We start from the raw sequence: 22,759 nt of genomic DNA, 5'->3' as shown, positions 1-22,759 counted from the left end.
CCGGGGGCCCCTCGCCGCCCCGCGCCGGGGGGAGACGGCGCCCCGCGCCCCCCGCAGCTGAGCGCCGCCGCCGCAGGTGAGTCCGGCCCCGCGGGAGGGACGCGCTCGGGGGGGCGCAGGGCGGCCGCACCCAGGCCTCCCGCGGGGACCAGCCGGCGGCACCCAGGCCCCCCCACTCCTTGGGGACCAGCCGGCGGCACCCAGGCCCCCCCACTCCTTGGGGACCAGCCGGCGGCACCCAGGCCCCCCCCCCCCCGCGGCGCGCACCTGCTGCCGGGGGAGGGGACCGAGCAGGCCCAGCGCGGAGCGTGCGGGGTGTCTCCTCCCAGCCCGGCCCGCCGCCCCCTCCCTCCCTCGCCTTGGGGTGGGCTGTCATCTTGACGGGGTGCTGGGGGCTCCAGCCCGCACCCCCGGCCGCTGGGCGCGGGCAGCACTTCCGCAAACGTAACCGGAGCCGGGAAAACAAAGGCGCAGCGCGGGGGCCGGCGGGTGGAGAGGGCAGGCCCGCTGCTCCCGGGTAAACACCGGGAGGGAGAGGGGAGCAGAGCCCCGGGCGCCCAGCGACCAGGACGGCCGCTGTGGGTCAGGAGGAGGCCGACAGCGCCTGCTTCCCGGGTGAATAACTACAGAATCATGATGATGATGATGATGATGATGATGATAACACCTCCCCCCCTCCCCATGCCGCCCTGGGAGCCCAGAGGGTGGTGGGGTCCCTGTCCGGCGGCCCCTGAACCTAAGGAGGCTGGTGGGGCCCGGGCGCGGCGTCCCCGCATGCCCGTCCCCTCGCGGCACAGGTGCACGAACGCCGAGGGCGGGCACACCGTGCACTTGGCCTCTCCCACACACACTGGCAGCCACAGCATTTCCTTTCACCCAAACATGTTTAACACACGCCTCCCGGAGCTGCTGGGACAGGCAGACCTCGCCTGCTGCGGGCCGAGGGAACCCAGGATCAAAGAGCCGAGGTTGGATCCCAGTCGGTATCCCTGCCTGGCCCCATGCCTGCGCCTCAGTTTCCCCCTCACTGTTCTAGAAGTTTGGGATACTGAGGACATCTAACCCAGTCTGACCTCAGTCTTCAGGATGGATGAATGTCAAGGCGGGTGAGCATGCGATTGACCGTCAACATGTGACGAGAGCAGACGCGCATTTGGTAGATCCTGTCTGCAGAGCATCCCCTCCCAGGACAGGGCACCTGGCCAGCTAGGGGGGCATCACTGAGGCCGCTGGCCAGCTAGGGGGGCATCACTGAGGCCGCTGGCCAGCTAGGGGGGCATCACTGAGGCCGCTGGCCAGCTAGGGGGGCATCACTGAGGCCGCTGGCCAGCTAGGGGGCATCACTGAGGGCACCTGGCCAGCTAGGGGGCATCACTGAGGGCACCTGGCCAGCTAGGGGGGCATCACTGAGGCCGCTGGCCAGCTAGGGGGGCATCACTGAGGCCGCTGGCCAGCTAGGGGGCATCACTGAGGGCACCTGGCCAGCTAGGGGGCATCACTGAGGGCACCTGGCCAGCTAGGGGGCATCACTGAGGGCACCTGGCCAGCTAGGGGGGCATCACTGAGGGCACCTGGCCAGCTAGGGGGCATCACTGAGGGCACCTGGCCAGCTAGGGGGCATCACTGAGGGCACCTGGCCAGCTAGGGGGCATCACTGAGGGCACCTGGCCAGCTAGGGGGCATCACTGAGGGCACCTGGCCAGCTAGGGGGGCATCACTGAGGGCACCTGGCCAGCTAGGGGGCATCACTGAGGGCACCTGGCCAGCTAGGGGGGCATCACTGAGGGCACCTGGCCAGCTAGGGGGGCATCACTGAGGCCGCTGGCCAGCTAGGGCACATCACTCAGGGCTGGCCAGGGGGAGGGGGGACAGGAGGCCTCCTCAGGGGAAGGTCAGCTGTGACGCTGTGGCTGCCGGTCCTCAGCGGACAGGGAGACATTTTCAGTTACTCGGGCATCAGACGGCTGCGTGCACACAAGCTGGAAGAGGCAGCTGCGTGGCCAGCAGGAGGGGGCAGGCGCTGGGGAGTCGGAGGAGAGGTCGTAGCTCAGGAACTGAGCGTTTACAGTAATTACTCTTAAGGCCCTTGGTGTCTGTACAGTAGGTGACTCTAAACCACGCAGGCGAACTCAGCCAGGTGAACAGAGAAGGCGGCGGGTCCCGGTCTGGGCCCGTGTGCCGTCGTTCACGGATCAGCCGCGGTTACCAGGCCCGGGTGAGCCCGCTCTGCGGACGGCTCCTCCTCGGCACTGATTTCCAGGTCTCCGTGCGATGGGGCTCCCCGTTCTGTGGACGCTGACGGGGCAGCTCAGAGGAAGGAACGTGCACAAACCCCGCCATCAGGGAGGGGGTTCGATCGGAGCCCGGGGGCCCCACACGCTGCCCTGGCTCTCGCCCCCTCCACCGGCCCAGCCTGGGCTTCTCGTCTGTGAAAATGAACTTCCCTCCCACGTGCGTGTGTCCCCCGAGCTGACATTCGTCTGAGACTCGCTGTAGGAAAGCGCCTCGATATGAATGCACATGTTCCCCCGGGGCCGCTCCATCCTCAGGCCGAAGGCGATGTGGGAGCGACACAAGCAGGGATGGAGCCAGAGCCGGGCCGCTGGCTTCTCCGTCCTGCGGTCCGACGGTCAGCGCTCTGGTTCCGCGAGCCGCGCGGGGCAAGGAGAAGCGGGGATGTGCGGGTGTCCGCACTGTGCTCGGTGTCGGGCGAAAGCAAGACGGCCATTGAAGGAGGAGAGTGAGGAGAGGCTGCATGCCACGCTTACACCGCACACAGCTCCCCGAACCCCACTGTCCCTGCACACAGCTCCCCGAACCCCACTGTCCCCGCACACAGCACCCCGAACCCACTGTCCCCGCACACAGCACCCCGTACCTCACTGTCCCTGCACACAGCACCCCGAACCCCACTGTCCCCGCACACAGCACCCCACTGTCCCCGCACACAGCACCCCGAACCCCACTGTCCCCGCACATGGCACCCGCACCCCACTGTCCCCGCACACAGCACCCCGAACCCCACTGTCCCCGCACACAGCACCCCGAACCCCACTGTCCCCGCACACGGCACCCCACTGTCCCCGCACACAGCACCCCACTGTCCCCGCACACAGCACCCCGAACCCCACTGTCCCCGCACACAGCACCCGCACCCCACTGTCCCCGCACACAGCACCCCGAACCCCACTGTCCCCGCACATGGCACCCGCACCCCACTGTCCCCGCACACAGCACCCCGAACCCCACTGTCCCCGCACACAGCACCCCGAACCCCACTGTCCCCGCACACGGCACCCCACTGTCCCCGCACACAGCACCCCACTGTCCCCGCACACAGCACCCCGAACCCCACTGTCCCCGCACACAGCACCCGCACCCCACTGTCCCCGCACACGGCACCCCGAACCCCACTGTCCCCGCACACGGCACCCCACTGTCCCCGCACACAGCACCCATACCTCACTGTCCCCTCACACAGCACCCGCACCCCACTGTCCCCGCACACAGCACCTCACTGTCCCCTCACACAGCACCCCGAACCCCACTGTCCCCGCACACAGCACCTCACTGTCCCCTCACACAGCACCCGCACCCCACTGTCCCCGCACAGCACCCGCACCCCACTGTCCCCTCACAGCACCCGCACCCCACTGTCCCCTCACAGCACCCGCACCTCACTGTCCCCGCACACAGCACCCCATACCTCACTGTCCCCGCACACGGCACCCCACACCCCACTGTCCCCGCACACAGCACCCCGCACCTCACTGTCCCCTCACACAGCACCCCGAACCCCACTGTCCCCGCACACAGCACCCCATACCTCACTGTCCCCTCACACAGCACCCCATACCTCACTGTCCCCGCACAGCACCCCGAACCCCACTGTCCCCGCACACAGCACCCCATACCTCACTGTCCCCGCACAGCACCCCAAATCCCACTGTCCCTGCACACAGCACCCCATACCTCACTGTCCCCGCACACAGCACCCCGAACCCCACTGTCCCCGCACACAGCACCCCGAACCCACTGTCCCCGCACACAGCACCCCGAACCCCACTGTCCCTGCACACAGCACCCGCACCCCACTGTCCCCGCACACAGCACCTCACTGTCCCCTCACAGCACCCGCACCTCACTGTCCCCGCACACAGCACCCCCACCCCAGCACCCGCACCCCCACCCCAGCACCCACCCCCCCACCCCAGCACCCACCCCACCCCAGCACCCACAACCCTGCCCAGTGCCGTCTTCTAGGCCTCCGCCCTCTGCGCTGGCTGCGCTGTGGGTGCTGATGGCGGGGCTGAGGGGCGATGGGAGTGCGGGTGGGAAGCTGGGAGACCGGGCCGGCTGCTCTGCGTCTGGGAAGGGGGTGGGGTGAACGGTCATGGCGGGGCGGGGCGGCCTGGGGTGACCGAGGACACGCGTGCTCGGAGGCGGGTGGGGCTGAGGGGGAAGAAGGAGACGCGTGAGTCACGGTGCCGGGGGGAGCGGGCGGCCGGGCTGAAAGGAGAAGTGGGAAGAGGAACCGGTGCCGCCGCGGCCTGATTTGTGGTCACGGAGCCGCCGGGGACAGCGGTGCGGGCTGGCCGGGCACTGCCTGCGGGGAGGCCCGGGCCGGCGCTCAGTGCCCGGCATCACGGCCCGCAGGCGGGCTCCCGGGGACTCCGAGCCCCGCACACGGGGGCAGGTCCCCGAGTCTGTGGAGGACTCACCCTCACAGCGGCTCGGGGCCGTGAGGGACCAGGTGGGGGGACACAAGGGGCCGGATAGACGGCCTCTCGGCGGAGCAAAGCCACAGCCCCAAACACAGCAGAGCCTCGCAGGGAGGCCCGTCCGCGGCGGCTCCTGCGCTGTTAGAGGCCTTCCCGCCTCTGCTGTGGGCGTCCTGTGGACGTGGTCCCTAACATACGAGCCTTCCCTCCTCTGCTGTGGGCGTCCTGTGGACGTGGTCCCTAACATACAAGCCTTCCCGCCTCTGCTGGGAGCGTCCTGTGGACGTGTCCCTAACATACAAGGCCTTCCCGCCTCTGCTGTGGGCGTCCTGTGGACGTGGTCCCTAACATACGAGCCTTCCCTCCTCTGCTGGGAGCGTCCTGTGGACGTGGTCCCTAACATACAAGCCTTCCCGCCTCTGCTGTGGGCGTCCTGTGGACGTGGTCCCTAACATACAAGCCTTCCCGCCTCTGCTGTGGGCGTCCTGTGGACGTGGTCCCTAACATACAAGGTCTTCCCGCCTCTGCTGTGGGCGTCCTGTGGACGTGTCCCTAACATACAAGCCTTCCCGCCTCTGCTGTGGGCGTCCTGTGGACGTGTCCCTAACATACAAGCCTTCCCGCCTCTGCTGTGGGCGTCCTGTGGACGTGTCCCTAACATAGGCCTTCCCGCCTCTGCTGTGAGCGTCCTGTGGACGTGTCCCTAACATACAAGGCCTTCCCGCCTCTGCTGTGGGCGTCCTGTGGACGTGTCCCTAACATACAAGCCTTCCCGCCTCTGCTGTGAGCGTCCTGTGGACGTGGTCCCTAACATACAAGGCCTTCCCGCCTCTGCTGTGAGCGTCCTGTGGACGTGTCCCTAACATACAAGCCTTCCCGCCTCTGCTGTGGGCGTCCTGTGGACGTGTCCCTAACATACAAGGCCTTCCCGCCTCTGCTGGGAGCGTCCTGTGGACGTGTCCCTAACATACAAGGCCTTCCCGCCTCTGCTGTGGGCGTCCTGTGGACGTGTCCCTAACATACGAGCCTTCCCGCCTCTGCTGTGAGCGTCCTGTGGACGTGTCCCTAACATACAAGCCTTCCCGCCTCTGCTGTGGGCGTCCTGTGGATGTGTCCCTAACATAGGCCTTCCCGCCTCTGCCGTGAGCGTCCTGTGGACGTGTCCCTAACATACAAGGCCTTCCCGCCTCTGCCGTGAGCGTCCTGTGGACGTGTCCCTAACATACAAGCCTTCCCGCCTCTGCTGTGAGCGTCCTGTGGACGTGGTCCCTAACATACAAGGCCTTCCCGCCTCTGCTGTGAGCGTCCTGTGGACGTGTCCCTAACATACAAGCCTTCCCGCCTCTGCTGTGGGCGTCATGTGGACGTGTCCCTAACATACAAGGCCTTCCCGCCTCTGCTGGGAGCGTCCTGTGGACGTGTCCCTAACATACAAGGCCTTCCCGCCTCTGCTGTGAGCGTCCTGTGGACGTGTCCCTAACATACAAGGCCTTCCCGCCTCTGCTGTGGGCGTCCTGTGGACGTGTCCCTAACATACAAGCCTTCCCGCCTCTGCTGTGGGCGTCCTGTGGACGTGTCCCTAACATACAAGGCCTTCCCGCCTCTGCTGTGGGCGTCCTGTGGACGTGGTCCCTAACATACAAGCCTTCCCGCCTCTGCTGTGGGCGTCCTGTGGACGTGGTCCCTAACATAGGCCTTCCCGCCTCTGCTGGGAGCGTCCTGTGGACGTGGTCCCTAACATAGGCCTTCCCGCCTCTGCTGTGGGCGTCCTGTGGACGTGGTCCCTAACATACAAGCCTTCCCGCCTCTGCTGGGAGCGTCCTGTGGACGTGTCCCTAACATACAAGCCTTCCCGCCTCTGCTGGGAGCGGTGTGGTGAAGGCCTGGGGTGGGGGCTGGAGGAGGAGGTTAAGGGGTGGGAACGGGGAGACATCTGTAATACTGTCCACATGAGAAAAAGCCCTTGTAGCAGGTTCTTCCGGCTGTTTCTGCTGGCGTGCAGGGTGAGTAGACTTCAACTCAGCACCCTCCCCCCCAGGCCTTTCAGGAACTTCAGGGTCAGGGCGCCCGACTGTCACTCGGAGCCTCGGCGGCGCTGCGGGTCGGTCCCAGGCCACCGCGGCCAAGCGAGTACCCCCATGAAGCCAGTCTCAGGATTTTTGCTGGCGGAGGGCTTGCCTTCAACCCGTAAAAAGAAATAAAAAAATAAAAAAGGCAGCGTCAGAGGTACCATAGATGGAAGCGCAGTGACATGAGGCGTGCCTGTGTGTATTTTAACAGTGATCAGTGTCCACTGAAAAGTCACCCAGGAAAAAAATTAAAGTCACGTCTACATGTACTTCTCAGAGAGAACCCCTAGTAACATTTTGGTATTATTTTCTTCAAGTCTTTTTAAAAAAAGGGTGTTTGGTATGAAGGACATAGATTTACATATATAGACGCTTACATTACATAGAAGTTTGTGTCCTGCTTTTTTTCACTTAATGCAGTGGTCAGCAAACCACGGCTCGCGAGTCACATGCGGCTCTTTGGCCCCTGGAGTGTGGCTCTTCCACAAAATACCACGGCCCTGGGCGAGTCTATGTTGAAGAAGTGGCGTTAGAAGAAGTTTAAGTTTAAAAAATTTGGCTCTCCGAAGACATTTCAGTCGTTGTCCTGTTGGTATTTGGCTCTGCTGACTGATGAGTTTGCCGACCCCTGGCTTAGACCTTCGTTTCCTTTACCAGCATTTTGCAGTTTTCAACACACAGTCCTGCAGGTTTTGCTAAGGTGTCGCTCGTCCTTTCAGCGGTTGTAAGTGGGAGTCTGTTTTCCAGGTTGGTGTCCGGGGCTCATCGCTGGTGGACAGAAGCACAGCTGACGCTGTGTATGTTTGCCTTGTATCCTGTGTCCTTGTTGAACTCACGCGCTGGGTCTAGAAGGCTTTGGAGGTTTCCTGGGATTGCCTCCCTAGACAGCCGTTTCACATAAAGACAGTCTCTCTCTTCCCCTTGGGCCTGCACGACTTCTCTTTCCTTCTCCTTCCTGACAGCGCGGGCAGGGACGCCGGCACCACGTTGCATTAGGGTGTGAGGACAGAGTCTCGCTCTGTTCGCTGCAGAGAGAAAGGGCACTCAGTCTTGACCCACTGGGTGCAATGCTATCTGCGGGTCTCGCCAAGGTGAGGGTCGCCTCCATCCCTGCTCTTCTGGGGCTTCTCATGAATGACTTCTGAATTTTGCCGGTTGATGGGACCCTATGTTCTTCTCCTCGGCCTCTTGATCTGGTGGTTTCCAAATACTGCACCTTGAATGGGCCCATCTCCGTCACTGTGTACAGTTCTTTTTATACATTTCCAAATTTTCTTTTCTAATATTTTGCTGGGGATTTTTGAATCTATATTTTAAGGAATATGGTTCTGTAGCTTCCTGCTTGTTGGACTTTTTTCTGACTGTAGGGTTCTGGGCGGACAGTTCTTTCTCTCAGCACTTGAACAGTATCGGCCCCTTCCTTCTGGCGCCCATGGTTTCTGATGAGCGATCGTGGGTTTGGGAGTTGTCTTCCCCTGTCGGTAAGTTGTAATTCCTGTTCCGCTGCTTCCAAGATTTCATCTTTGGTCTTCCCTTTCTCAAACCGCAGTCCCCGAGAGCATTTCTGGAGAGGCGTGCGCAGCGCCAGGCGCAGGAGCTGCTTCCTCACCGCTGAGTCCTCGGGTGCTCAGCACCACGTCCCGGCGCCGTTTCTCCTTCATTTGGTTGGAATGGGGAGCTCCTCTGTTTTTCTCTAGAAACTGAATGGCTTTGGCTACTTCGACTTCCTAAATATTCTAGACTTCCCAGTTCGGTGGATATGTTTGCGCAGTAAGACCCAGAAACCATAAATACGATTTGTTTTCAGTTCCCCATGTGGTTTAGACATAATCCCTATCCCTTGGACGTTTTTGGTAGGAATCCGTGAAAAGATTCGAATGAACCTGAGCTGTCAGCCTGTGGCTGGGCGACGCGATGAGTCAGTCAGTGGCCAGAAAGAACACTTTGAAGGCTTTTTGGAGTCAGTGTTACATGGCTGCAGGTGACCCCTGGGGAGTCACTCCCAGCCATCCTTGGCTGTCGTCCGAAACGCCTCGGCGTCCTGCGAGATGGGGCTTTATCTCACAGGTTATCAGTGTCACCCCTAAGCCGCCCTTCCGTTTCCCTTTACAGATCAGCCGTCACCGGGTGAAGCGGTCCTTTCCGATGGTGACGGGCCATGGCGGCCGACGATAAAGTGGCCATCCTCACGGATGACGAGGAGGAGCAGAAGCGGAAGTACGTGCTCGCCGACCCTTTCAACGGCGTTTCCGGGGAGCAGGAGCCGCCTCCGCACGAGACTCCCTCCTCCACGGCCACGGAGGCCGCTCCCGAGGAGCAGGTGGACTGGATCGAGAGGCACTGCGTGAAGATCAACAACGACCTGCTCGTCTCCAAGGTCTTCTACTTCTTCTTCTACGCCGCGTACGGCTCCCTGTACCCGCTGCTGCCCGTGTACTACAAGCAGCTGGGCATGTCGCCCAGCCAGAGCGGGCTGCTGGTGGGCATCCGGTACTTCATCGAGTTCTGCAGCGCCCCCTTCTGGGGCGTGGTTGCGGATCGCTTCAGAAAGGGCAAAATCGTCCTCCTCTTTTCTCTTCTGTGTTGGGTTCTGTTCAACCTGGGCATCGGATTCGTCAAACCCGCCACCCTGAGGTGTGTACCAAAGACGCCCCCCACGGCCCGCCCCGCCAACGCCAGCCACCCGCTGCCCCTCCTGCCAACGAATTCTTCCTTCGTCTCTCCCGTGACGCCGCCCCCGAGGCCGCGGGAGAGGAGAGACCTGCTCCCGGCCGGCGGGCCGGCGGCGGGAGACACGGGGCCCAACGTCACGGTCACGGAACCTTTCACCTTCCCAACGGCTGCCCACAGGACCGGCGCGCCCACTCTGCCGCCGCAGACACGTGACGTGACGGACCTCGGTGAGGACTTGACCTGGACCCCAAGCACTGGAGCCCCTGCCGCCCCGGGAATGGTCACCAGCGAGGCCACCACGACCACGGTCACCACCACCAGAGCTCCGCCTCCCGACCAGGTCACTCTGGTGTACGACCAGCAGGAAGTGGAAGCTATATTCCTGGTGATCTTGGTGGTGGTCATCGTCGGGGAGTTCTTCAGTGCCTCCTCCGTCACCATCGTGGACACGGTGACGCTGCAGTACCTGGGCAAGCACCGCGACCGCTACGGGCTGCAGCGCATGTGGGGCTCCCTGGGCTGGGGCCTGGCCATGCTGTCCGTGGGCATCGGCATCGACTACACCCACATCGAGGTGCTCGTCCACGGGAAGGGGTGCCGGCCCCCCGAGTACCGCAACTACCAGATCGTCTTCATCGTCTTCGGGGTCCTCATGACCGTGGCCTTGATCGTGGCCACTCAGTTCCGGTTCCGCTACAGCCACTTCAAGAGCGAGGACGGTCGGGGCAAGGAGGCGGAGGCGGCCCCGGCGGAGAGAGGCAGCCCCACCGAGTCCTCGGAGGAGGTGCCGGCCGCGGGCCCCGCGCGGGCCGCCAGCTTCTGGGACCTGATCCGCCTGCTGTGCAGCGTGCAGTACGGCTCCGTGCTCTTCGTGGCCTGGTTCATGGGCTTCGGCTACGGCTTCGTGTTCACCTTCCTCTACTGGCACCTGGAGGACCTCAACGGGAGCACCACCCTCTTCGGCGTGTGCTCCGTGCTGAGCCACGTGTCCGAGCTGACGGCCTACTTCTTCAGCCACAAGCTCATCGAGCTCATCGGCCACATCAGGTAGGAGCCTTCCATGGCTAGCTCCCTGGCTCTGGCGGACGGACGGGTGTGGTCGCCGTGCTGGGCGGGCACAGGGCTTTCTGTTGCTTCCTCTTTAAAAAAGAAAAGGAAGGGAGGGAGAGAGAGAGAGAGAGGGAGGGAGGGAGGAGCGAGCCTCTCTGGACTCTCCAAGACAAACAAGCAGAACGTGCGCTCCTCTCAGCGAGGAGCCCGGGAGGGCGTGCTCCGAGGCGTGGGGGCGCCAGCTCCGGGACGGTCACCCCGGGGCCTCCAGGCCCCCCCCGGCCCCCCCCCCGGGCGCGGCACTAGCGGAGGCGGCGGAAGGGGATAAAGAGGGTCCTGTCTCCTCAGCCTTCAGTGACCCTCGGCCACTTGCCCACACACAGACCTCGACCACCCGGTGTATAGGTGTCTGCTCGGCTCCGTAGCCTGAGCGCGGCCCCCACACCCCCACTTCCTGAGAGTTCGCGGAGGAAAGTGCGTCTTATCAGAGTTTCCTGATTATGACATGCGTTTCTGGGTTTTTATCTGCCACGAACACATGGGACATTTAAACCTCCTTCTCCTCCTCCCTAAAATTTTCCAGGGAGTCCTTTTGGCCAAAAACACGAAATGCCCGGTTCTCCTGTGTGTGTGCTTCTCCCCCGAGGTCGGTCTGGAGGTGGGCGAGCAGCGCCCTGCTCCCTGCGCCTGGCTCCTCCGCGGCCTGGCCTCCCGGGGAGTCGGGCACGGCCGCCCCTGGGACTGGAAGTGGCCGTCACAGCAAAGGCAGCCGTGTGTCTGCGTGTGCAGGCCGGTCTGCATCTGCCGTGCCCGTGAGAAGCCAGGAAGGAGACACGGACACGGACACGACTTGAGAAACACTGATCTCTCTACTTTTCATTCCCTTTGACCCTGAAGGGAATATTTTACAATTTAAAGTTTCAGCCTAGAACCATTCTTTCCCCCAAACAACTGTACATTTTTTTTCATGTTTGCTTTGGTTTCGCTTTGGGCGGCTGTGCCCCATCCCTTCTTTCTCAAACCTTTGACCCCCTCGTTGTCACTAAACAAAGCCAGGCCCCGTGTGAGTGGCTCCCAGACCCAGCGTCCCCAGCACACTCCGGGGGCCAATCTGCAGACCGTGTTGCCATATTAAGGACGTGGGATGACCTTGGCCTTGCCCAGGTCATGTGTACATTCTCTGAGTCGCGTAGACAGTTCTCCTCAGACTGGGTGCCGGAGGGCCATCCACTTTCGCTATTAAAACCAGCCCTTCATTTCCGGACAGCGACCCAGCGCGGTCTGAGCTGCGACAGGAGCGCCCAGATGCCATCATGTCATCCGTCAGCGGGATTACCTGCGTGTTGACGCGGTGCAGAGTGTGTGTCTGGGTTCTCATGTGCTAACAGCAGCTTCGTCTCTGCCTGGGCCTGTGGTCGGAGGCTCATTTTTCCATGATAAAACCCTAGCAGGTTTGCGATAATTGGGTAACTGCATGAGCTTACCCTCGTGTTTTCCTTTCCTGAGCATTCTGAGTTACTCGTCAGTGAAAGCCTCAGGCTCCCTTCGCTTTCCTGGTTTCGTGTACAGCAGGCATCTCCCTGTTCTTAGAGATGTGGGGGAAGTGGTCACACGCTCCCAAGGCCTGCTGGGATTCCATCCATTTGTGATCACTACCTCTTTTGCATTTCAATTCCGTCCATTAAAATGTGGACGGAAAAAACTACTTTTTTAAAAAATATATATTTTATTGACTTTTTACAGAGAGGAAGGGAGAGGGATAGAGAGCTAGAAACATCGATGAGAGAGAAACATCAATCAGCTGCCTCCTGCACACTCCCCACTGGGGATGTGCCCGCAACCAAGGTACATGCCCTTGACCGGAATCAAACCTGGGACCCTTCAGTCCACAGGCTGACGCTCTATCCACCGAGCCACACCGGTTTCGGCTATTGTAACTACTTTTTAAAGGATTCTGATCGCAGTGAGATTCTGCCCACGTGTCCAGGTAGAATGAACATGGGTGTGTTTTTTCTGGTGAGGATTTCGGGAGCCCAGTCAGGTGGTGGTGGTTGACATTGGGGGTTTGACAATGTGGTGGTGACAGTTCAAACTTTTCATTGGGAAAATATGTTACATTAAATAATCGATGAGGAGAAGTTATCTTTCTACAAATGCACAGACTTTCTGTTCCCCTGATGGGTCATGAGGAGGGAGCTCTCGGGGGCTCTTACAGATGCAGGTACTTCTCACCATTCTGTGACTGTCGCATTGGGGTTTGTTTTTAGGGGCCAGCACTACCCTAAAAACATGGAAATTGTAAATATCCTAATGTCAGAAGTGGGTTTTCCACAGATTCGCTATAGAGATTCATAGTAAAAGTTCATACCAGAATAGTTTTTGAAAATACAGTGTCCACTTTTGATCCACTTAGCATTTGAACAGCTCTTGCTGTGTGGGCCCAGTTTTTCAGGGAATAGCCTGTCTATCCGTGTAAACACACACACACACACACACACACACACACACGCACACACGAACTGAGTAAATGATTTCTTTGATTTTGGCCTTGGAATTTGTCCTCCTCTGGGACGTGGCTTTGTCAGGCAAACAGGACAGTGCTTAGTATTTCCACTGAGAGAGGTAACTCCTTTTGACTTGAGATCACAGGTTTGGAATTCACAGCAAGTACATGTCTAGGCTAATCCCCGTAAAGAGGACAACAGCCATCTTTCACCGGAACATAAATGCCTCGCACGGGCGTACGCGACACCTCGCCGGGTGTCTCAGCAGCTGTGAGTGGTGATCAGACACGTGGCCAGCAACCACGGGTACACCTGTCAATCACTGCTCGCCAGTATCAGGCCCTCACCGCTGGTTTCCGATTTAACCTCGTTTGCATTTTAGGGGACACGCAAACCTACGCAGTCAGCTCTGACCTCGCCGGGAGGCCCTGGCACTGCGGTCAGCGTGGCCATGCCGTGTCCGCGGGAGGGGTGACATGTTAACCACGCTCGCCGTTAGTTACACTCGAGGCGCTACGTGCCCACACGAGCTGGCCGTCGCTTGGGCCGGAGGGAGCGCAGGCTGCGGGAGGCCCCGTAGCGGACGGGGCGCACGTGTGTGCACTGAGGAGGGGCGGTCGGACCACGAAGGGGGACACGCAGCGGGGCTGGGGGGGGGGCGTGGGGAAGGCGGGGTTTGCGCTGCCATGACGGACCTGAGAGGCCGTGGCTATCATTCCTTTTTCTTCTTTTGCTTCTCATCCTCTCTCCCTGGCTTCTATCCCTCTTTGTGCCGTTTGTCATCCCGCGCCCTCCGGCCCTCGGGCCTCTCCTCGCCGGGCCGGGCAGCGCCTGATGCCCACGGCCTCTGCCTGGGCTCCCTCCGGCGGGTGCTGCCCGCGGGCCACCAGGGAGTCCCAGCTCCGGCACCCAGACCCTCCCACCGGCTCCCGAGGGTGCGCCGGGCGCCCACACTTCCCGGACCCCAGCGGCTCCCGGTGCAGCCCGGTCGGTTCCTGGGTAAGAGACAGAAAGAGGGTGGCCTGAACCAGCTCTTTCTTCTGCCCCGTTTCTAAGGGAATGTGACTTCTTCCTTACACACAACTTTTACCACAATACAAACGGTGGAAAGACTCCGTTTTCATAGGAAATTGAAATCATTAGTTATACATGCTCTAAAGGAGCCGGTGTTACTCTGTGCTGTGGAAAAATCAAAACCCTGGGTATTTGTTCAAGGCAGGCTGGAAGAATTTAGGCGAGAGGGTCCCCGATGATAGGACACGGAGATGGGCACTGGGAGGAGGGGTGGGAACCGGGGGGCTGAGGCCCGGGGGTGCGGGAAGGAGGATGTGCACTCTGTCCTGGGCAGGAGGGGCCCCAGCCGGGCGCAGAGCAGGGGAGGCCGTGGGCTTCACTTGTTTGCTTAACTGCAGTGCGTGGGGCCCACCGAGTGAAGGCCACGGCCTGAGCTGCCGCGGGGCGACAGAAGCCGAGGGGAGGGATGGATGGGGAAGGTGAACCTGGCAGAGGGGTCTGGACGCAGAAAGTGAGGTAGAGACCTCCACGCGTCAGCGTGGGCTCCCCGGGACCCCAGAGAAAACTCAGGAGGAGGTTCAGCACCGGGGAGCCCTCTGCCTGCAGCGCTGGGTCTGTTCAGCTGGAAGTCGGACCGTCGGTCGGAATGTCCGGCACAGCTGACGATCGTAAGCCTGAGCTTAATGGAGAGGAGAGGGCCGGGGGCCCGGGCTCACCCAGGAACACGGTAAGGTCGACAGGCAGGTGCTGCGGGAGAAGAGAAGGGGCTGAAGGTCAGTCACGGTTGTTCCCAAGCTCCGACGCCCACATGGCCGGTCCCGTTGAAACGTGGCCTGTGCGTCTTGCGTGGAGCGAGCACCCTCAGATGGACGCGTGCTCTGTTCCGAGGGGTCGTGCCGCACGCTGCTCACTGTCCCGGGGTCCACGCCCCGCTCCGATGCCGCCGCCTGAGCCGGCCTCTGGAGTGTCAGTCAGTGAAGACACAGCAGGGAGGGAGGGCAGGAACGGGAAGAGGAGTGAGAGGAGCAGAGATGGGGGAGAGGCAGGGGCTGTCCTTCCTCGGGGAGGGCTCCTGTGCTCGTTCCCGAAGGGCCGTGTGCGCGGTGGTCACCGCGGGGCGCGCTCGGGCTGCCCGGCCAGCACCCGGCTCTGCGCGCGAGCCTGTGGCCTGGGACACGTGACACGTCTCTTTTGTCCTCTGTGAACAGGGAGCCTCCTAGTGCCCACCTCCCGGCTTCCTCTGAGGGCTGAGGGAGATAAAGCACAGCAACTGTTCAGAACAGGCCTGGCACATAGTAAGGGTTCCGTTCCTTTTTTTTTTTTTTTTGCTATTACTTTGTCAGTCTTCCGATGTGTTATGTTGATCGTAACTACAAGACCCCTGGAACTGGATGAAAATACAGTGACTTCGTACAGTACCAGAAGCGTACAGATCGTTCAGGCTGCCAAGTTAAAATGATTGTGGCTTTCCCTAACATTCCCCCTCAAAGAACATCGTGGTCCGTTTGCGATTTCCTCCCCGACCCTTTCTGACGCTGTCGATCGTTTAGGTCCTCCGTCGTGCCGTCGCTCAGGGCTTCGCGGCAGTGAGCTGCCATCGCTGGAGTGGCTGGCGTACGGCGATGGTAATGATGCTATTATTACTTTACGTGGGTAGATTTCTGTTTTTCTGTGCCTTCCCCACCTCCTGCAGTGACGTTGATATTCCTTTGTATAGGGAAAGCCACTGAGAGCTACTTCAAGTACAGGTCCTCATTATTAAACTATAAGCTGTAGAGTCTCAAAAATAGGAGAATTATGATCGAGAGCTGAAAGGCTGTGATTTGTTTTCTGCAGCCCGCGGGGAAGAACATCTTTGCAGAGAACTGTGTCTCCCTGTGATGTCATGGCGGCCAGGCTGAGTGGCGAACAGCGGCCTTACTGTTCACGGCGCTATTCATAGTTCAGGACAAAAGGCCGCTGTGGGAGGAGGAGCCGTGCGCCGGGGAAAGTAGTGACCAGTGTCATGTTGTGCTGGCTTCTCCTCGGCGCGGTGCCCGAGGCCCTCGCCAGTTAAAGAGCAGGGCTAATCCTAGGGGATGTCGCTCCTGTGGTTGTGCACCACCCTTCTCACCATCCCACAGCGCGGCTCAGTGGTAGAGCATCGACCTGTGAACCAGGAGGTCACGGTTCGATTCCCGGTCAGGGCACATGCCCAGGTTGCGGGCTCCATCCCCAGTGGGGGCCGTGCAGGAGGCAGCCGATCAGTGATTCTCTCTCATCATGGATGTTTCTCTCTCTGTCTCTCTCCCTTCCTCTCTGAAATCAATAAAAATATATTTAAGGGGAAAAATACATAATTCACTATACAAACTCAAAATCTACAGAAATATATTCTTTAGACAATGAAGGGCCCTGTAATCAGAAATGTCCAAGATAGCCATCGATCGTGGTTTGGTTTCTGTGTCCTTCTCGGTCTGTGTGTGTACTAACGTAACTAGGAGAGGGAAATACACACACACACACACACACACACACACACACACACACACGACACTTTATGCTACACGACCAGGAAGCACTGCTTTCAGAGACCTGCCCAGAGGCTCTCAGCAGCAGGTGTGTAGAATGTCTGGGGCCTTTTCCGTTGTTTCAGAGACTGGCATTCGGCACACAGGGGTCAGGGACCCCAAACGCCCCGCAGTGAATGGGGCCCCCAGGGGAGAGTCATCCCGTCCGTGACCCTAGCGGCCACGGGAGAAACGCCCTTCCAGGAGAACAGTTCTTGCTTCCGTCATCGCTTATCAGCGCGTTTGAGACTGTTAAACGTTGTTGCTGTGGACGCACTGAGTACTTGAGCAAGGCAGACTCCCTAAGTACCCAGATAAAGCGGGCACAGCCTTGTCCCGGACGCCCAGGCCCTGTGCGCCTGCAGCTGTGGCCAGCGCTCCGACGGCAACGAGGGACAGAGGGCCGGGGAGGAGCCAGGGGAGCTGGGAGACCCTGGGAGGTCCCCTGGAGGGATGGTTCCTGTCACGGGAGGACTCCCACGGGCAGAGGGGAACGGGAGACGAGGGCCTGGCTCCGCCACGTCCAGCGAGGCACCTGGTGTGGGCATGAGGCGTGGCCGTCCCAGCCCCAGGGTGCTCAGGTCGTGGGCCCTGTGGCTACGTCCCCCTCCGTCTGGCTGCTCTGCTACCATTGAGGCAGGAGACTGTGCTGTGACGGTAGCTCAGAGAATGCCAGCTCTGTTCTTTTTAAAAAAATAGGTATATTTTTTATTGATTTCAGAGAGCAAGGGAGAGGGAGAGAGAGAGAAACATCAATGATGAGGGAGAATCTTGGATCGGCTCCCTCCTGGGATGGAGCCCGCAACCCAGGCATGTTTCCTGACCAGGAATCGAACCGTGACCTCCTGGTTCATAGGTCGACGCTCAGCCACTGAGCCACGCCGGCTGGGCAGCTCTGTTCCTTTAAAACCAGGCAGGCCTGTGAGTGGGGCACCGAGATGCCACCACGAGGGGACAAGAAGGGGGGCGGACAAGCGATGGTGGAGCGCACGGCAGGCTTGTTCCGCTGGAGGGGCAGGGCACCCGAGGGGCATTTGCAGTCACGTGGCATCATGGGAGCTGGCTGGGGCGGGCTGGGTATGAGAAAACAGGGACTTGTCTAGACTAAAACGTAACTCTCTCACAAGGCCGAAACCTCCTATTTTAATGACTTTCTAAGAGCTTGGAGGGAGGGGTTCTCCTGCCTTCTCCCCCAAACCACAGGCACGTCCTCTCACACGGTCACGGCAGGACTCGGTGCCGGTGCGGAGATGCGCGTCATTCCGGGAGGACCAGCGCGTACACCCCTGGGGTTCACGGTCAGCCCTGGTCCCCGAGCTCCCTCTGCCTGTCCTGCTCTTCCCTTTTGGTGTCCGGTTCTCTGTAGGTGCCCGGACACCTGCAGGGACCGCCAGCCGTCTCTCTGCCCCCGACATCACTTCCCACGACACCCTCTCGAAAGGCCTCTCTCCAGATGCAGTTATCGCAGGCGCGGGGGTTTAGGACTCGGGACTTCAGCACATAAATCCACCCCAGGACAGCGGCTCACGCGGCGGGTTAAATACTAAACACTCCACTCGGATGTAAAGGGATTCGCAGGCCGCTGAGGTACTTCCCAGCGGCCTTTCCCCGTCACGGAGCAGAACGCGGCCTCGCTCTCCGCGCACGGGCCCGCCCTGGCCACTCCTGAGCCGCGGCTGCCCCGGGACGCTGGCGAGGAAGGAAGGCGAGGACGCCCCTCTCTCTCGAAATTCTGGAATAAAACTGTTTCCAGAAAACAAAAGGGTCCTGGGTTACTCTCCTTTAAATAATAATAACAACAACAACAACAACGAGGCTGCCATGTGCTGAGTGCCCATCTGGGGCCACTCCCTGGGCGACAGTGATCTGAAGGAGCCCGTAGCCCGGGTGCTTCTTTCTCGGCGTTTGCTCCCTAAGGCGCCCTGGGTCCTGCAGGGCCGCCGCCATCAGAACGATCAGAACGCGGGGAGAAGTGAAGGAGACATGGACTCGGAGCCGCGGGCTGGGTAGTGGCCACGGGAGGCCCCGGGCCCAGCAGTCGGGCCCAGCGGCTGGAGTGCGCGCGCGCAGGGTCTGGAGGCGAAGCCAGTCTGTCCTTAGACGGCTGGCGGCTGGCGGACGCGAGGCCGCTTTCGGCCGGGACCTTGGGCTGGACGGAGCAACCTTGGTCGTCGTGGTAACCCTGACGCAGGACTGGGCTCAGAAGGACGGTTCGGGAGAGGCGATGCGGACACAAGGACGGTGTATTAGCAACGTTTCTACGCTGGGAACATAGGAGAGCATTCCTGCAAGCTGCCTGGGATGAGCCCGCGGCCGTCCCCCCGGGCTGGGCACCGGGTGATCGCGGAGCTTTCCGGAGCGCGGTGCCCGCTGCCCAGAGAGCGTTGCCGCAGTGCCCGGGCCTCGACCCCAGCAGCTCTACCAGTTCCCTGAGCAGAGCCGACGGGCAGCCAGAGAGATGCACGAGCCAGGCCGGGGCTGGCAAGCCGCAGCCATGGCCGCGTTGGGCCTGCTGTTTGTGAATGGCCCGGCCGTGAACCAAGGATGGTCTCTGTACCTTTAAGGGGTTGGACAGAGTCACAAGGAGACTACCTGTGACACATGGAAAGCAGGTGAGGCTTACATGTCAGGGTTTATAAGTCAGATTCTGTGGAAACAGCAGCGAGGCCGTTCACGGACTGTGAGTCTGTGGTTGCTTTCACGCCACAGCAGGGCCGAGTGGGTGAGGAGGCCCAGGCCCGGCCCGCTCACTGGTGGCCTGTGTGGGAGGGTGGCTGATCCCGGTTAGGCCGCTGGTTTGGAACGTAAGAAGGAGACACAGGCGTGTGTAACTGTGTGCATTTTGCATGAATTTCCTGTGGGCTCTTCTGCTTGTTTGTGTCCTAGAGGGACCCTGGGTGGTGGATCGTTAGCAAGTTCGTGGAACAGGTTTTTTATCAGAGGACCGAGACATAGACTTTCCCCTCAACACAGACAAGTTCAAAGAACATCATGTCCACAGAATCGAACCCGGACCCTTCCAATCCTGAGCTCGCCTCAGTCCCTGACCCGCTTCCCATCCCATTCCCACCCCCAACCTTTTTCATTTTATTTTATTTTATTTTGCCTTCTCCCACCCGCCTGTCCCAGATCTGCGGTTAGTGCCAGCTGAGCCTCGGCGCATTTCCTCTCCCTGATCCGATGTTTGGAAGAGGACAGTATTTATAGGAATGATTTGAACATAAACACAGTTGAGCGCTAGAGATGAGGAAAAGACCAGTGATTGTCGTGTTGGTTTCTTTCTTTCACCTTCTGGTTTCCGTCCTCCGGAGTTTAGAAAACAGGAGAAGCTTTGAGGCTGGGAGAACCCACAGGAAATGGGAAGCAGCCGGGACAGAGAAGCCCCCGCAGGCTGTTTCGTACAGAGAAGCGCCGCCCGTTCAGAGCGAGCGCGTGTGGCCTTAGGTGCTTGGACACACGCCGTGGGGCTGGGCTGAGTGTGTTTTTCCTCGTGGTTTTGGCGGTGCTGGCTGCGAGGGGGGACGCAGCAAGTGGCTTCCTGCTTTAAAAAACAGACAAGGACCTAAGAGGAAAAGTTTCTCATTCCCACAGTTTATTAGCCATCGCTGGCTGGCAGCTGGGATGACCTTGAGAGTGTCCTTGTGAGGCGGCTTGGTGTCTGGGGGATTGCCGCGAGGCCACGTCCACAGTCACGCTCCCCTGTCCTTCCTGGCCCGCCCCTCGTGGGGAGGTCGCTCCTCCAGGCGTGTGCCCCCTCTGCCCGGAAGGAAGCCGCGTCACCGCAGCTGGCGGGGTGCCCGGACTAGCTGACAGCGCCCCCCTCCTGCACTGATGGGGCTCAGGAAGGATGTCGCCTTCACGCTGGCCAGCGTGGGAGGCCGAGGGCAGATATGTCAGGAGCAGTCCTCTGCCTCCCGAGAAGCCCTCGCTCCCCGGCTCAGCCTGGAGGGCGGTCTGGGGGATGCTTCCCCCCCCACCCTCCCCCCACCCCCGCTGGCTCAGCCTGGAGGGCGGTCTGGGGGATGCTCAGCCTGGAGGGCGGTCTGGGGGATGGGCGGCTGGGCAGGGACAACAGAAGCGACACCTGCGTGTTCTGTATCTGACCCCGGGCCCCACTGACTCTCCTCTGCGTCCCCAGGGTTCTGTACATCGGCCTGGCCTGCAACACGGCGCGCTACATCTACATCTCCTACCTGCAGAACGCCTGGACCGTGCTGCCCATGGAGGTGCTCCAGGGTGAGTCCCCCACTGCCCCCCGCCCCCCGCCCCCCCTCCACGTCGGGCTGTTCCCTGCCCGGTGCGGCGAGGGGCCTGCACAGAGGAGGGCGGGCTGCTGCTCTGTCTGATCTGAGGGGTTGCTAGGGAAGAGGTGGCCTCCGTGGCCCTCGGTCACTCCGCACGCTGCCTGGGTGGAGCCAGGCAGAGCTGGATTGACCCACACCCTGCGATTAAACAAAGGAAGAGGAACCGAGGATAAACTCCTGTGGACAATGGCTGGGCGTGGACATCGAGGGTGTTTTTTAAATTAAATGGGTCTGTCTTGTAGATTTTGGTGGTTTGTTTTTGTAGGTTAACGACACTTAATGAGTCACAATTATTTTATAGCTTCGGTTATTTTTGTCACAGCTAGCGATTTATAACTAAGGCTACGCAGGCCGTGGTCTCCCCTCGGGCCTTTACCCAAGTAGCTGCCCTGATGGCGTGGAGGTGCCTGAATGCCCGCTTCCTTCCGCAGATCTTTGGGAACGCCTCGAAGGCGCTTTCCTTGGGGTCAGGAGCACCGAACCTGGCGCCTCCTCTGAGCTCACCTCCGCGTTAGCTCGCGTTCCCAGGCGATGCCCCGAGAACCCCTGGCAGCGGTGGGCCAGGCCACTGGGTGGTCGGCATGACGAGTAAAATAAAGGCTCGGGACGAGGGCCTGGGACTGAGGTCTCCTGGGCCACTCACTGTACTGCACAGTCTCCGATGACCTACAGTTTCCTTAGCGTAGAGATCGCCGAGGTCATTTCCCCGACCCCGAGGGCGCAAGCGCGGCCCCACCAGTGTAACGTCTCCTCGTGAGGTCCAAGTGAACCACTCGCCATGAGCTCGCCCCTGAGTGGCCTGAGGTGACCTCTCCAGCCCCCACAAAACCCACTTGACCCAGAAACCCCCACAGAATCATGCGGATCCAGAGGGTCAGCTCTTCGTGTGAAACGGAGTGTGAGCAGAAATGAGGTGTCGCTTCTAACTCCAGCCCGTGAAAGCCCCAGCGCCATCCTCTCCCCCCACCCGCCGGCTGGAGACCGAGCCCGCAGCCTGGCCCCCGAGTGGATGTAGCAGAGCTGCCCCTGCCCCTTAGACGTGTGCGAGCGACAAGGAAACATCTAAACTAAGCCTGAAACCACTGGACCCCAAGGTCTGCCTGTCCCAGAGCTGCAGGCCCTGAGTCACACACTCCTCCTCCCCTGCCTGCCCGGGGCCTGTCGGTTGGTTGGTTGGCTGGCTGGCTGGTTGGTTGGTTGGCTGGTTGGTTGGCTGGTTGGCTGGTTGGTTGGTTGGCTGGTTGGCTGGTTGGTTGGCTGGTTGGTTGGTTGGTTGGTTGGTTGGCTGGTTGGCTGGTTGGTTGGCTGGTTGGTTGGCTGGTTGGTTGGTTGGTTGGCTGCTGGTTGGTTGGCTGGTTGGTTGGTTGGTTGGCTGGTTGGTTGGCTGGTTGGCTGGCTGGTTGGTTGGCTGGTTGGTTGGTTGGTTGGTTGGCTGGCTGGTTGGCTGGCTGGTTGGTTGGCTGGTTGGTTGGTTGGCTGGTTGGCTGGTTGGTTGGTTGGCTGGTTGGCTGGTTGGTGGTTTTTAGGAAGAATCAGTCTCTTACGATGTTCACCAGGCTGACCTTCAGAGCTGTGTGTGTGTGGGTGTGGGGGGGGGGGGGAGAGAGATTGACATCTTTTTATTCTTATTGTTTTATCCACCAACTTAGTTATCTCACACTAAAGGGTTTAAAAATTGTAGCTCTGCCCTAGCTGGTTTGGCTCGGTGGATAGAGCATTGGCCTGTGGACTGAAGGGTCCCAGGTTCGATTCCAGTCAAGGGCACATACCTCGGTTGCAGACTCCCGGCCCTGGTCGGGGGCATGTGGGAGGCAACCACTCTGTGTCTCTCTCACATCCGTGTTTCTCTCTGTCTCTCCCCCTCCCTTCCATTCT

At 60.5% G+C, this 22,759-nt stretch overlaps 1 protein-coding gene across 3 annotated transcripts in view; it reads left to right on the top strand.

The window, feature by feature from the left end:
- The window catches only part of MFSD6 (major facilitator superfamily domain containing 6), a 33,487-nt gene that overhangs the window by 190 nt on the left and 10,538 nt on the right, over positions 1-22,759 (top strand). For 2 of the 3 annotated variants that reach the window (XM_054722960.1, XM_054722961.1), the window contains exons 1-3: positions 1-76; positions 8,903-10,510; positions 20,719-20,816. The exon at positions 1-76 is cut by the window's left edge. In XM_054722960.1, coding sequence (XP_054578935.1) covers positions 8,949-10,510; positions 20,719-20,816 — 1,660 coding nt within the window. In that variant the 5' untranslated portion in view covers positions 1-76; positions 8,903-8,948. Of the gene's footprint in view, positions 77-8,902; positions 10,511-20,718; positions 20,817-21,315; positions 22,036-22,759 lie in introns of those variants that run through there. The other variant, XM_054722962.1, reaches the window with a different exon arrangement.

The sequence above is a fragment of the Eptesicus fuscus genome, chromosome 11 (assembly GCF_027574615.1).
Source record: "Eptesicus fuscus isolate TK198812 chromosome 11, DD_ASM_mEF_20220401, whole genome shotgun sequence".
NCBI classification, from domain to species: Eukaryota; Metazoa; Chordata; class Mammalia; order Chiroptera; family Vespertilionidae; genus Eptesicus; species Eptesicus fuscus.
Note: the sequence above shows the minus strand (reverse complement) of the source record. Positions and strands in the feature narration are given on the sequence as shown.